This window comes from Ipomoea nil, unplaced genomic scaffold, assembly GCF_001879475.1.
Source record: "Ipomoea nil cultivar Tokyo-kokei standard unplaced genomic scaffold, Asagao_1.1 scaffold0873, whole genome shotgun sequence".
NCBI classification, from domain to species: Eukaryota; Viridiplantae; Streptophyta; class Magnoliopsida; order Solanales; family Convolvulaceae; genus Ipomoea; species Ipomoea nil.
This window is the reverse complement of record NW_017617301.1, coordinates 1373717-1388629: the sequence shown is the minus strand read 5'-3', so window position 1 is coordinate 1388629 and position 14913 is coordinate 1373717. Positions and strand designations below refer to the sequence as shown.

General features: G+C 39.4%; 2 protein-coding genes across 2 annotated transcripts; both read left to right on the top strand.

Annotated features, from left to right (window-relative positions):
* The first annotated feature begins 937 nt into the window (after positions 1-937).
* On the top strand, positions 938-4303 carry LOC109178857. The gene has a single exon (XM_019328409.1). It carries the CDS (start codon positions 938-940, stop codon positions 4301-4303), a length of 3366 nt encoding a protein of 1121 aa, XP_019183954.1.
* Positions 4304-6973: 2670 nt separating this feature from the next.
* LOC109178856 (chaperone protein ClpB3, mitochondrial-like) lies at positions 6974-13436 on the top strand. Its single transcript, XM_019328407.1, has 13 exons — positions 6974-7016; positions 7110-7214; positions 7495-7574; positions 8345-8396; positions 8480-8566; positions 8919-9137; positions 9224-9461; positions 9594-9789; positions 10676-10730; positions 10888-11038; positions 11269-11597; positions 11645-12121; positions 13011-13436. The coding sequence occupies exons 2-13, from the start codon at positions 7143-7145 to the stop codon at positions 13434-13436; spliced, it is 2382 nt and encodes a 793-aa protein (XP_019183952.1). The 5' UTR covers positions 6974-7016; positions 7110-7142.
* The last annotated feature ends 1477 nt before the right edge of the window (positions 13437-14913 follow it).

The window sequence follows — 14913 nt, the reverse complement described above, 5'->3', positions numbered from 1 at the left end:
AAAATTCAGGTTCGATTCCCAGCAACAACATTATATTGTTCATTCATTCTGGAATTTTAGTTCATAGATTATGAAATTATAGTTCATTGATTATGGAATTATAGTTCATCGATTATGGAATTGTAGTTCATCGATTCTGAAATTTTAATTTATAGATTATGGAATTTTAGTTCATTCATTATGGAATTTTTAGTTCATAGATTAGATTATGGAATTTTAGTTCATATGTTGTTGCTGAGAATCGAACCTGGTTTTTTTTTTAAAGGAAGACTGTCATGATCATTGACCCTAAAAATGATACATCAAAGGCTGATCTGCAAATTGGAATTGAGAGAAGAAGTTAAGTGGGGAAGTCGGAGGACCAAAACGACACAGTTTGCATTATTAAGTTGAGCCGTTAAAACTTAAATAGAACGACGCCGTATGAGGCTTAACCGTTGGTAGTTGAGAGCAGTTGGAGAAGAAGGGAAAACGACGTCGTGGGACGCATGAGCTGTCTCAGGCTGATGTCCTGGAAGAAGGTTGCCGGTGGCATGCGAGGAATCCGGAGTTTGTTAGAAGATCCTTGGAGGCATTAGCGTAGCTTTTGTTGTTATCTAGTCTAGTGAGATATTTTTATCATTCATGCATGTTTTTGGATTGGTTTTAGCCAAAAACCCTAATTTCCTCCCAATTTCCCTTCTCAGTCCCAAATCTGTTCTTCTTCTTCTCTACCTTTTCTGTGTGGATCTTTTGTCTAGATTGCAGGTGTGTGACATTTGGTATCAGAGCTCCTTTGCTGGGCTACAATGGTGAACAACGAAGAACGATTTAGGGCCTTGCAAGAGAAGCAAGCCGAGTTTGAAGCAAGGTTAGAGGCAAGCAACCTTGAGCAAAATACAAGGATCACTGATGGGCAGCAGAGAATGAAGCCTCTATCCTGGAGCTTAGAGCACACATGGTGGAGTGGAAAGATGAGATTATGGAGCTCTTAAGGCTGAACCAACCACCTCCACCATCCATGGAACAACCCTCAGTCCATGGGCAGCCCCCACCCCCTCAACAGAGCCCAGGAGAATGTAGTGTGGATCCAGGTAGGAGACCTGGTAAGGAGCCTGCTAGGGAAGGCCAAGTGGAAGTAGAAGAAGTCTCTGATGAGGATGAGGGATTACCAGAGCATCACTTTGGATTCCATGGGATCCCTGAACCAGTCAGACCAGGATTGGCTAGAAGGGTGCATTTTGGAGCAAGGGCAGGCCACCACAACCCAGGGGGTGAACAAGGAATGAGGTACAAACACGAATTTCCTGTTTTTGATTATGAAAATCCCAGGTTGTGGGTGATAAGGTGTGAGAGGTTCTTCATGTTAGCTAGAATTCCTAGAGAGGAAATCTTGCATATCCTGTGTGTGAACCTGACTGGGAAGGTGGCATTGTGGTATGAAGGATACCTCAATGGCCTGAGAGAAGGGTTTCAGTGGCCTTTGTTTGCTAGGGCAGTATGTAAAAGGTTCTGCCAGAGTGATGTAGATGTGATGGAAGAATTCTCAACTTTTAAGCAATGGGGGAATGTGGTTGAATTTTCAGATAAATTTGAAGAATATAAGGGGTTGTTGCTGCAAGTTTATCCATTCCTAACTGATCAATACTTTCTAGACAGCTTTGTTGTGAGATTGAAACAGCAACTTAGGTGTTTTGTGAGAACATCTAAACCAGAAAACTTGGAAGATGCTATTTGGGTAGCCAGACAGTTTGAAAAGCGTCTTAAGGTGAGTGAGCCTCAGAAAAATACATCCCACTCCAACCTCAAAACCACCTCTACTTTCCAGAAAAATCAATCCTATCCTAAACCTTATAGCCAAAAAAACCCTGAGCCTAATAGATCCCAATTCCACCAGAGTTCCCTTAAAACCACAGCATCCAATACCCCACAGACTTACACCAAATCAACTGAAGTCAGTAGGTTTAAGAGTCAGCTCAGGGAGCAAAACAAGTGCTTCAAGTGTTTTGAACCCTGGAACCCTGGCCACAAATGTAAGGGTCCAACCTTCAATATAATTGAAGAATTTGAGTCTCCAGAGCTTGAAGAGGAGAACAAAGAGGACCAACCTGAAGAAGAGGAGGCAGTGGGGGACTCAGGACAAGATGAGGCTGAAGTGACCCTATGTGCAGTGATTGGAGGGGAAGGAATGAACACCATCAAATTGATGGGAACCATCAATAGGCAAACAGTTGTAATCTTAGTGGATTGTGGAAGTACACACAGTTTCTTGGATCCAAGGATATTGAACCAGCTAAAAATCACTCCTGCAAAAGCTAGTCCCCTTACAGTGACAATAGCCAATGGTGATAAACTTGTATGTGATTCAGTGTGTTGTGGGATTAGGTGGACAGTGAATGGGGAGGAGTTTGAGAAGGATTTTAGATTGCTGAGGCTTGGTGGGTGTGACATGGTCCTAGGAATGGACTGGATTGACACCTATGCACCAATCCAATTGCATACTAGACCTCCTAGTATCTCATTCCATAAGGAGGGCAAAAAAGTGTTACTGAAAGGCATGTCAAGAAAGGCTGCTTTGCAACAGGTTTCTAAGAAGGAGTTGAGGAGATGGCAAAAGGAAGGAGTACAGGGGTTCCTAGTACATGGCACTTCCTATAGTGTCCAAGGAAATATCAGTGTAAGTCACCACCAAAAACCTGACCCTCACCAGCAAGAACTGACTGCAATCCTACAGGAGTTCCATGACCTATTTGATGAGCCTAAAACCCTACCCCCACATAGACCCTTTGACCATGAAATTCCCTTAATTCCAAGCACTAAACCAGTAAACATCAAGCCCTACAGATATTCCTATTTACAGAAAAACATCATAGAAAAAATGGTGGAAGAAATGCTGTCAGCAGGCATCATCACCCCTAGCACATCATCCTTTGCCTCACCTGTGCTTTTGGTGCCCAAAAAGGACAATTCATGGAGATTCTGCATTGATTACAGAGCTTTGAATGAAATCACCATCAAGAACAAGTTTCCAATCCCTCTAGTTGAAGACTTATTCTCAGAATTAGCCAGTGCCAAGGTATTTACTAAGCTGGATTTGAGGAGTGGATATCATCAAGTGAGAATGAAGAAAGGTGAGGAACATAAAACAGCCTTCAAGACACACCAAGGCCTGTATGAGTTCATAGTGATGCCCTTTGGGCTCACCAATGCCCCTGCAACATTTCAGGCTCTTATGAACTTTGTGTTTAAGTCTCTAATCAGGAAGTCAGTCTTAGTCTTTTTTGATGACATATTGGTGTACAGTTCATCCTTTGAGGATCATTGGAGGGACCTGAGAGAGGTGCTGGGAATTATGAAGGACCATCAACTGCTAGCAAAGATGAGCAAATGTACCTTTGCTACATCAGAAGTGGAGTACTTAGGCCACATAATCTCAGAACATGGGTTGAAAACTGACCCTGCTAAGCTAACTGCTGTGGCAGCCTGGCCTAAGCCAACTAGTGTCAAGGGTTTGAGAGGGTTCCTAGGCCTTACTGGGTACTACAGAAGGTTCATCAAAGCTTATGGGACCATAAGTAGGCCCCTTACCAACATGTTGAAAAAAGATGCCTTCCAATGGAGCAATGAATCAGAGGTGGCTTTTGAAGAACTGAAGAAAGCTTTGTGTACTGCCCCAGTGTTAACACTACCTGACTTCAATAAAGAGTTTGTAGTGGAGGCTGATGCTTGTTACAAGGGGATGGGGGCAGTTTTGATGCAAGGAGGGAAGCCAGTGGCATACTTCAGTAAGGGATTTGGAAACAAGCACTTGGGATTATCAATATATGAGAAGGAATATCTATCCATCATAAATGCAGTTGACAAGTGGAGACCTTATTTGATTGGGGGGCATTTTATAATCAGAACTGACCATCAGAGTTTGAAGTTCCTATTAGAGCAAAAGATCACCACAACTATGCAACAGAAGGGCTTAACCAAGTTACTAGGCTTGAGTTATACTATTCAGTACAAGAAGGGTGTGGATAATTGTGTGGCTGATGCTTTGTCCAGGAGAGATAACCAAGAACAAGCTGAACTCTTAGCTGTGTCAACAGTGAGACCTATGTGGATAGAAGAAATCTTGAAAAGTTATGAGAAGGATGAGCTGGCTTCCAAATTACTGCCTATGAATCTGATTGCCCCTAATCAGGATTCATTGTATACAGTAATAGAGGGCCTAATTAAGTATAAAGGGAGATTGTACATTGGAAGTAATGGAGAATTAAGGAGTAAACTTATAGCTCAAATGCACCATTCACCTATTGGAGGACATTCTGGACAGTAAGTTACCTACCATAGGCTTAAGCAACTATTCCACTGGAAAGGAATGAAGAAGGAAGTGAAGCTGGCACTAAGGAGCTGTGATGTTTGCCAGAGATGTAAGGATGAGAATGTGGCCTACCCTGGGTTGTTACAACCACTCAAGATACCTGACCAGGCCTGGAAGAGTATATCCATGGACTTCATTGAAGGGTTTCCTAATTCTCATGGGAAGTAGAGCCGTCAAAATGGGCTTAGCCCGCCGGGCCGGCCCGCCCCGCCCCTACTTAGGTAGGGGGCGGGTTTTGAAAATAGAGGACCGTTTAGGAGCGGGCTTTTTTGGCCCGCCCCGCTTAGGCCCGCGGCCCGCCAGGCCTGCGGGTTGCCCGCCATTATTTTATTTTATTTTATATAAAATATTTTTATATAAAATATGTACTTTAAAATTATTGTTATGTGTAATATTTTTGGACTTTGTAGTTGTGACTAGTTTGATGTTTGATAAACTATGAACTTTGAAATTTATGTAATATTTAATGTGAGTTATGATTTATATATCAATTTATTTTAATTAGTTAGATGTTTGATGAACAATTTTTAAAAAAAAAAAGGGTTTGGGCGGGGGCCCGCCTAGCCCGCGGGCCACTGGCGGGGCGGTCCGGGCCTGTCAAACCCAGGCCCGTTTAGAAGCGGGCTTTTTTAGCCCGCCCCGTTTAGGCCCGCGGCCCGCCGGGCTTTGGCCCGCCCCGCCCCGCCGGCCCGTATTGACAGCACTAATGGGAAGGAAGTCATAATGGTAATTGTGGACAGGTTCACCAAATATAGCCATTTCTTGGCACTCTCACATCCCTATACTGCTGAAAGGGTGGCTGAGCTATTCATGGAACATATTTATAAATTGCATGGGTTGCCACAGGACATTGTGAGTGATAGGGACAAGGTATTCTTGAGTAAATTCTGGCAGTTTCTGTTCAAACAGCTACAAGTGAAGTTAAGTATGTCATCAGCCTACCACCCACAATCTGATGGGCAAACAGAAAGGGTCAACAAGTGTTTGGAAACATACCTGAGGTGCATGGTTTTCCATAGACCAAAAGCATGGGTTAAGTGGCTTCATTTAGCAGAACATTGGTACAACACCAATTTTCACACTTCTCTGCAATGTTCCCCTTTTCAAGCATTGTATGGGTATCTCCCACCAGCCTTGACCTTTGATATAATTACAGAAGGAGAGGGGAGTGACTGGTTCAAAGGAAGGGCAGCTATGGTGGCCCTACTCAGGGAAAACCTCCACAAAGCTCAAGCCAGGATGAAGCAACAGGCAGATAGACACAGGAGTGAGAGAGCATTTGAGGAGGGAGATTGGGTGTACCTCAAAATACAGCCATACAGGCAGGTTTCCATGGCAATTAGATCCAACATCAAGCTTACTTCCAGGTATTATGGACCTTATGAGGTCATTGAGAAGGTAGGCAAGGTGGCTTACAAACTTAGACTTCCTGGAGAAGCTTCTATCCACCCTGTATTCCATGTGTCTTTGTTGAAAAAAAGGGTAGGAGATGGAATAGAACCACAAACAGAATTACCTTCCACAAATGCAGATGGCATGGTTCTAACTCAACCTGTGGCTACCCTTGGAAAGAGAATGGTAAAGAAAAACAATGCAGCTGAGACAGAGATCCTAATTCAGTGGGCCAATTTGCCAAAGGAAGCAGCTACTTGGGAAAATTATCATCATATAGTGAAGCAGTTCCCAAATTTTGATCCTTGGGGACAAGGATCCATTGGAGGAGAGGGTAATGTCATGATCATTGACCCTAAAAATGATACATCAAAGGCTGATCTGCAAATTGGAATTGAGAGAAGAAGTTAAGTGGGGAAGTCGGAGGACCAAAATGACACAGTTTGCATTATTAAGTTGAGCCGTTAAAACTTAAATAGAACGACGCCGTATGAGGCTTAACCGTTGGTAGTTGAGAGCCGTTGGAGAAGAAGGGAAAACGACGTCGTGGGACGCATGAGCTGTCTCAGGCTGATGTCCTGGAAGAAGGTTGCCGGTGGCATGCGAGGAATCCGGAGTTTGTTAGAAGATCTTTGGAGGCATTAGCGTAGCTTTTGTTGTTATCTAGTCTAGTGAGATATTTTTATCATTCATGCATGTTTTCGGATTGGTTTTAGCCAAAAACCCTAATTTCCTCCCAATTTCCCTTCTCAATCCCAAATCTGTTCTTCTTCTTCTCTACCTTTTCTGTGTGGATCTTTTGTCTAGATTGCAGGTGTGTGACAAAGACGCGCGTTTTATTAAAACGACGTCGTTTTTGCATCCGTATGCACCATGCATGGTGCATACGGATGCACAGGATAATTTGCCGGTTGAAATTAGATTCGACCTGGAGTGCATTTTTGTTGTTTTCTTTTCTGGGTTTGTGAAGTCGTTTTTTGGGCATTTCATTTCATGCATAGTCTTCGTAGTGTTAAATCTTTTGTTTGATGAGATGGGCGTGGACGCAAAACAAGAAGCATCTTCTAACGATGAAAATGGAGCTGTGAATACGTCTCCCAACACAGTACCCAGTAGTGGTTTCAATGGACGGAATTCCGTGGATGATCGTGGTCGCTGTGACCCGCTAGATAAATTGCACTCCCAAGATTCACAGCCCAATTGCTCAATGAAGCCCCTGCCTACTCATGAAATTCTCTCTAATGTGCCAAATTCCTCTGCAGAAGATAATAGCAATGTAACTTTTTGGCTTTTCACTATCAAGTCTCATCCTATTAATTGTGTTCTTTTCTGGGTTCATTTAAGGGAACATTTTGTATTCATCATGCAGCAGAGGTTGGTGTCTTCACAAGAGTACCCTCAGATGTCTGCTGAAGGTAAAGAAGGAAACCAAAGGATGAGCATGAAGAGAAAGCGCCCATTGGACAATGAGAAAGTATTTTATACTTTTTCCTAACATAAAACTGCATATACAATTTCTTTATGATTTGAAACTCTAATGCTACTTGCTGTCCAAATCAGGGTCTCATCTCAACCTGTTTCATATCACACTAAACTTCAATTTCATCTTAAAATTATTCTCTTTTTGATTGATATTTTCAATACATGCTTTTGGAGATGTGTGTTTATCTAGGGACTAGGCTGGGGTGATATTTATATATATGCTGGACTTCACTTCCTTAATCTGCAAAGGTCTGATTGGTAGTGTATGCCAGGTTCTGGAGAAAAGAGAGATAGCATATGATGAGAGTCTTGTTGGTTCCAAGGTCAAAGTTTGGTGCCCATGGAATAGTGTGTAAGTTCTTCACATACATCTATAATTTAAGTCATAAGCTATTAGATATCCTCCTCGCAAGAGGAGTGAATACTTTCATGGGGTGTGGGAATGTGGGATTATAGAGCTATGGTTGGGTGTTGATTATAGGGCTATGTCTGAGGGTGTGTTTGGTTGGCAGGTTTAGCACTCAGGTATGGGTATGAAAGTGATTGTTATTGTTTGGTTCACTGGTTTTTAAAACACTACTATGGGTTTAGAATACCACATTAATGGAAAAACTCATTCCCTTATTTTATTGAGGTTTTCATCCCATTATTCATCCTTAGCCTAATCATTCCCATTTCACCCTACTACCAAACATGCAAAATACTTTCATCAAAATCCATTACCATTACCAAGTATTTGATACCCATTCCGATTCCGATTCCGATGTGCGAACCAAACACACCCTGACTGTTGATTGGTGAGGTGGGTTGGATGTTATGCCGGGCAATCCCACCTTGCCATATTGCTGCTATTATTGTATTAAGGACTGCCGGAGGTAGCATGGGCCAGCAACTTGTTGGTTGTATGCCTCCTTGTTGTAAAATTATGTCAAAAAGCTTAACTAGACTGTAGCCTTAGGTTTAGGTGTTTGAAATCTATGGCTATGATTAGCTCTTGTCTTGTATAAATAGCTCTACATTTCCTTGTACATATGAACAGAACATATAGAAATATACAAGTTGAGTTCATTGTTTAACAATTTCCAGTAATATAATATACTAACTTTTCTTTTCCTATTACAGTTTTTATGAAGGTGTAATAGAATCCTTCGATCATGTTAAAAAGAAGCACAAGGTTTGTTCATTTTTGCCTTGTAATGGTTTGTTTACGCCATGTGGCACTTTCAGACAATGAACAGTTCATTTACTTCCAATCAGGTTTTATACACTAGAGGAGATGAAGAAGAACTGAATCTTAGGAAGGAACAATGGGAAATTGTAAGCAATAATTTAATAGGAGAAACGGTGTGTTCTCTGTCAACTTTTAGATTTCTTGTCATCATCTTTTCTGCTTTTAAGTGTTCTTTGATTATCCTCGTTTTATAGGACTTTGACAAATCTTCTAACACTTTTTGCATTGCCACTTAAGGTTTTTCTTTTCTTTTAATTTTAGTCATTTTGACTAAATATTGGCTTAGTTTTAATTTTATATAATAGATTATATAGTTCAAAATAGAACTTAGAACTAAGAAACAAGATTAAAGGTACTCCTTGTCTTGAAAATTGTTTTTCGTATGATGAACACTATGCTTTTCTAAGTAATTTTAGTGATAATATAGATAGGCTTCAACATTGAATGTGTGTATCAATTTTGCAGATTAGTGTTGCAGAAAACATTGAGATGGGTTTTGAGTGTACTATTGGAGCCATAGATGCCGCGCGAGCCAACAAACAACAGGTGGTTGAAACAGAGCATTTAATGAAAGCCCTTCTGGAGCAGAAGGATGGGTTAGCTCAGAGAATATTCACTAAGGCTGGGCTGGATAACACATCAGTTTTGCAAGCCACAGATACATTTATATCTCAACAGCCTAAGGTATGAGCTATAAATTTCAATTGTTTAGATTATCTGTTACTTGTTCCCTAAATGTCTGAAGTAAGTAACTGCATTTTTGCTTGCAGGTGACTGGTGATACTAGTGGTCCCATTATTGGGCCCCATCTCTACTCTCTCTTAGAAAATGCAAAAAAACATAAGAAAGAAATGGGTGATTCCTATGTTTCTGCAAAGCACTTGTTGTTAGCTTTATACTCAGACACAAGATTCGGCCAGCAACTATTTAGAACTCTGCAACTTAGTGAGAAATCTTTAAAGGAAGCTATCGAAGCTGTACGTGGAAATCAGAGAGTAACTGACCAAAGTATGTGCATAATAGCATGCTCTTGTTTTTGAACACCACTTCCCTTTTAGAATTTCATCCTTGAATATATCATAAATTTGAATTTAAAATTTTCCTAATGTGCTAGAAGTAATAGATGTTAATTCTGTACAGATCCAGAGGGAACGTTCCAGGTACTTGAGAAATATGGGATTGACATGACTGAACTGGCCAGGCAAGGCAAACTTGATCCAGTGATTGGTCGGGAGGATGAAATACAGTGTTGCATTCAAATTTTGAGTCAGAGGACAAAAAACAATCCTGTTATTATTGGTGAGCCCGGTGTTGGAAAAACTGCAATTGCTAGGGGGTATGATCTATAGTTTCCCGTGTTTCTTTTCTGTGTATGTTTATTTTTTATTTGTTTGGCATATGCTTAGTTGAATATGCACCTTTTTAAATCTAAAATTACAATGGGTAGCACATACCTTAGGCCCTGTTTGGTAAATGGCTGTTAGCTGTTAGCTGTTAGCTGATTGTGTTAATTAGAAGGTATAAGTAGTTGATGACATTAGCTGATTGTAGAAAAGTGTTTGGTAAATTAGCTGTTAGCTGATAGCTTTTTGGTATAATTTCTTTTCTGAAAAAGCTAATTGAAAAAGTTGCTTGGAGTAGCTTTTTGAATTTTAGCATTTTGGAGTTGCAAAAAGCTAATTAATCAAACACTTGTATTGATATTTTAACTAAAACAAACAATTAGTAGTGGTCAAATAAGCCAAAATTGGCCTATAGGCCGCCTTATTCTTTTTTAGAGTTAAGATAAGTATACTTTTTTTACTGATACAAGCACTGCTTTAACTATTAGCGTTAAGTACGATTGTGTATAGAAGTTACTACATATTGTCAGACCTGTCAGATGATCACAAATAGATGCATGGGGATTATACAAACTGGAGAGGTGATGGTCACGTGTTTTTCTTTGAGGGAGATGTTCTGCCTTCTTCATGATGTATACTAATAAAACCTTATGAAATGTTCTCTTCTTTATGTGTTTCTTAATTAGAGAAGAGTTGGTTGCAGTAAAGCACATAAAGCAATGCAAGGCTGCAGAATAAAGAATAAAATATCATCTTTCTTGCCACTTAAGAAGAGCTGAAAATTTTACGGCTTCTTCACAACAAGATGTTTAGTCCAGCTTTTAATGAGGCATTCACCTATGTAATATGTGTACTGAGATTTTGTTCCTTTGTCCCTAGGTTGGCACAGCGGATTATCCAAGGAGATGTTCCTGAACCTCTCGTGAATCGGAAGGTTATAACTACTATTCCAAAATTTAGATTTTGTTTGAGATGTATTTTGTCATGCAATATATTTTGAATGTGATCCTTAATATGCCAATTTTTATTTTAGTTTTGAGGGTAATGTTCTTTTCATGTAAGCAGTTGACAGTCTTTTTGTTATTGGTCAGTTGATATCATTGGATATAAGTTCACTGCTTGCTGGCTCCAAGTTCCGTGGAGAATTTGAGGAAAGATTAAAAGTTGTATTAAACAATGTAATTGCTTCAAATGGGCAGATTATAATATTTATTGATGAGATCCACACTGTTGTTGGTGCAGGTCAAGTTTATTCCATTTCTTCTTCGTATTTTTCCTTTTTCTGTTATGTACTAGTTTTGTTTTCCTTTTATTTATTAGTCACTTAGTCAGTGCTCACTTCCTGTCAGTTCACGCAACCTTTTGTTAAATTGGCCTCAGCCTCAGCCTAAGCAAAAGTAGTGTGTTTATTTTCATTTTGCTGTTTAAAGTAAAAGCTCAAATTAGGCATTTCTGGTATGATTTATGAATAGGTGGTACCGGTGGGGCAATGGATGCTGGAAATTTACTGAAATCAATGCTTGGTCGTGGTGAACTTAGATGTATTGGAGCAACTACACTGAATGAATATAGGAAGTGCATTGAGAAAGACCCTGCTTTAGAACGTAGGTTTCGAAAAGTATACTGTGGCCAACCATCTGTGCAAGATACAATTTCCATTCTTCGTGGGTTGCGAGAACAGTACGAGTTGCATCATGGGGTCAAAATATCTGACAGTGCCCTTGTATCAGCAGCGGTTATTGCAGAAAGATATGTTACCGAGCATTTTTTTACCAGAAAAAGGTATGCGGCGGCTGCAAAAGTTTCAGGGAAATTGTCACTTTGAATATCTATCGTTTGCGGACTGAGCTTGCAAAGGCCCTTGCTGCTTACCTTTTCGACACAGAAAATGCTCTCGTGCGGATTGATATGAACGAGCATATGGAAAAGCTTTCGGTTTCACATTTAGTTAGTGCGCTGCCAGAAGTGGTCCAACGGAGGCCTTATTCAGTGGTGCTATTTGATGAAATTGACAAGGCACATCATGATGTCTTCAACATTCTGTTACAAGTGTTGAATGATGGAAGAATAATAGACTCCCATGGGAGGAGTGTTAGCTTCACAAACACTGTTGTGATACTGACAGCAAACATTGGTTCACAACCCATTATTGACACTCTTCAAATCCAGCAAGGTAGTAAAGAGGCAGTTTACGAATTCATGAAAAAACAGGTTGTTGACTTAGCAAGACAGAGTTTTCGGCCTGAGTTCATGAATCGAATTGACGAGTACGTTGTTTTCCAACCTCTGGACGTGAACCAAGTTAGCCGAATTGTTGAAATTCAGGTACGTACAACATTTATTGGCATGCCTTTGTTTTTCAAATTGCTCCCACTTGCTCTTATCCTAGAGCCTTGGTGGAGAGGTAAAACAGGATGTGCCTTAGTGATCTCAAGTTGATGTTTGTACACTAAGGCCCACAACAAGATAATTTCATATCTAACCTTAATTGTTAGGAACCAAACCCTCACCTAAAGTAGAGTTATCAACTCTATTTATGGTCCGTTTGGAACATGGAAAATGACTCAATAATTTCTAGAAAACATTTTCATTTCCTAGTGTTTGGCTAAAAGTAAGAAAATAATCTATTTGTGTTTGGTGGAAAGTGGGGTAGGTCAAAATATGTAATGTTTGGTCTAGCCCAATCCAATCTATATTCAAGGCTAAACTAAAGAAATTGAAGAAAAGAAATTAAACTTAAATGTCTTTTAATCTTTTAGGCTATGGGTGGGGTCGAGTTATTGTTTGACCTAAGCCAACCAAACTCATAGTTTAACTGAGGTAGCCCTATTCAGTATGAATAATAATTAGACAGATAGCAAGAGAGAAAAAACTGAGCATGAGTTAGCAATTTGGAAAATGCGTTTCGAATAAAAATTCTGGAAGACATTTTCTGTTAAAATTGGTATTTTTTTTTTAGACGAGAAGAGTATTTTCCATTGATTTCATTTTTCGTTGATAGCCAAATGCTGAAAAATAACTTCCATTTTTCCTGTTTCCAAATGAATCCTTAGATTGGTTAATCTATTGAGATATGTGTCGGGACATTCTTGATACCATACCATGAGACAATAATACACTATATGTTTTTTGTACCTTGATTATCTTTGGTTGTATATATGAGTCCTGAATCCTAGTATAGTCGATGAAGGTGTATAATTTTGTGTGATTGCAGATGAAGAGGCTAATAGATGGACTGAAACAGCAGAAAATGAAGCTTCATTGCACGGATAAAGCTGTGAGGTTTGTGGCAAATATGGGGTTTGACCCTCGATTTGGTGGCTGGGCTGTGAAGCGGGTGATTCAACAAATGGTTGAGAATGAAGTTGCATTGCGAGTGTTGAAGGGAGAGTTTAAGGAGGATGAGACGATTGTGGTGAATGTCCATATAAACCCACCAAATGCGAAGCATTCCCCTTCAGCAAGCATGTTGATCATCAACAAATTTGAAAATGTTTGTGCAGTGGCAGTGGAAGAAGCAGCCCTGGATGATTGCACAGGAATAGCAAGAGCAGAGAAAAGAAAAAGAAAGAGAGTGAGGAAAAGGATGCACAGAGCAGATGGAGAAAACACACAGAAAACAAATCTCATCATCCTCTGACTTTTCTTGGTTCTTAGCAAAATGACATTCGAGGAGTTTAGTCACACTGCATGTTCTTATTCACCTCCTCCCTCCTTAAAACCTTCATTAGTTTCATCAAATAAAGAATCATTTTTGTCCTTGTCTAGTCGGCTACGCTTTTAGCTTTACGAACATCTGCATCAAAGCTAACTATTTTACCAAACAGGACATACGCATACCATATTTTCCTCTACAAGCAGTGCTAGCTTTAGACAGTCATTGCAAAATCCATACTTTTGATTAACACGCAAGCACAAATCTTGCATCACTTGTACACCGATACCATACTGCATTTGGACAGCAATAATAGCAATGGAACTTTGAAGCTCTATCACAAATCAAGCAGGAGTGCCATTCTGGGAAATAAATATAATCTATAATAGATAAATTTTAATAAAAATAAGCTCTATAGGAAGTTGTTCAATTTGTTAAGAACCTTAAATGTCAAGTCAAGCATGGATATAGTTCAACTTGTTTTCATTTATTTTTAGAACAAATATAAGGAAAACTAACATTCTCCTAAAGCATATATATATATATATATATATATATATATATATATATATATATATAGATCAAATTACTGAAGCCAAAGGAGAGTAATAGTAGGTTGCATTGTAAGAGATCAAAGGCAACTAACACTAAATGGATCATCTGCATTTACAGTCAAATTCAATTCAGCGGTGTTTTGATATGTTGAGAAATTAAACATGCACCCTTATTATTGATTAGGAAGATTATATTCATCATAGTCACGTTTTGTCACACACTGATTAGAAGACATATAGGCAGTGAAACTTGGGTATTTAACTTTTTGACAAATATATATGCTAAAAAACACACACACTCTAGGTGGTAAGCTTTAACACATTGCCTGTAAAAAACACACATACACACACTTCCATTAAATAAATTTACATACAAAGATACTCCCTCCTTATTTAATTTAATATGTGCGTGGAAGCTTTCATAATCTCACAAAAACAGAAAACATATATGTATACCACATTGCAAGGCAAGCATTCAAGCACTCTACACACACACACACACACACATATATATATATATATATATATATATATATATATATATATATATATATATATATATATATATATATATATAAAAGAGAGAGAGAGAGAGAAGGAAAAGCATATCGGTGGGCACAAATTAAAGAAGCAGCTCTCCACCATCCTTGCACGCAAAGCAGCAGTCCTCGGTGATCACCACTTTCGTCTGATTCTCTTCCTCGTCCTTGTCCTTCCTCTTCGGCATGCCTCTGCAAGAGAGAAATCAAGACACCCAGACTCAGAAACTCAACATTCTCTCACCAATGCTTGTCAGTTTCTTGGAAAATCAGCACCAAAAATTGCTAGCTTCTATGTCATTGTGAAGTTCCCAGAAAACTAGACTGAAAATATTACAGTGATCCCACGAAAAGGACAAAAATGCATGA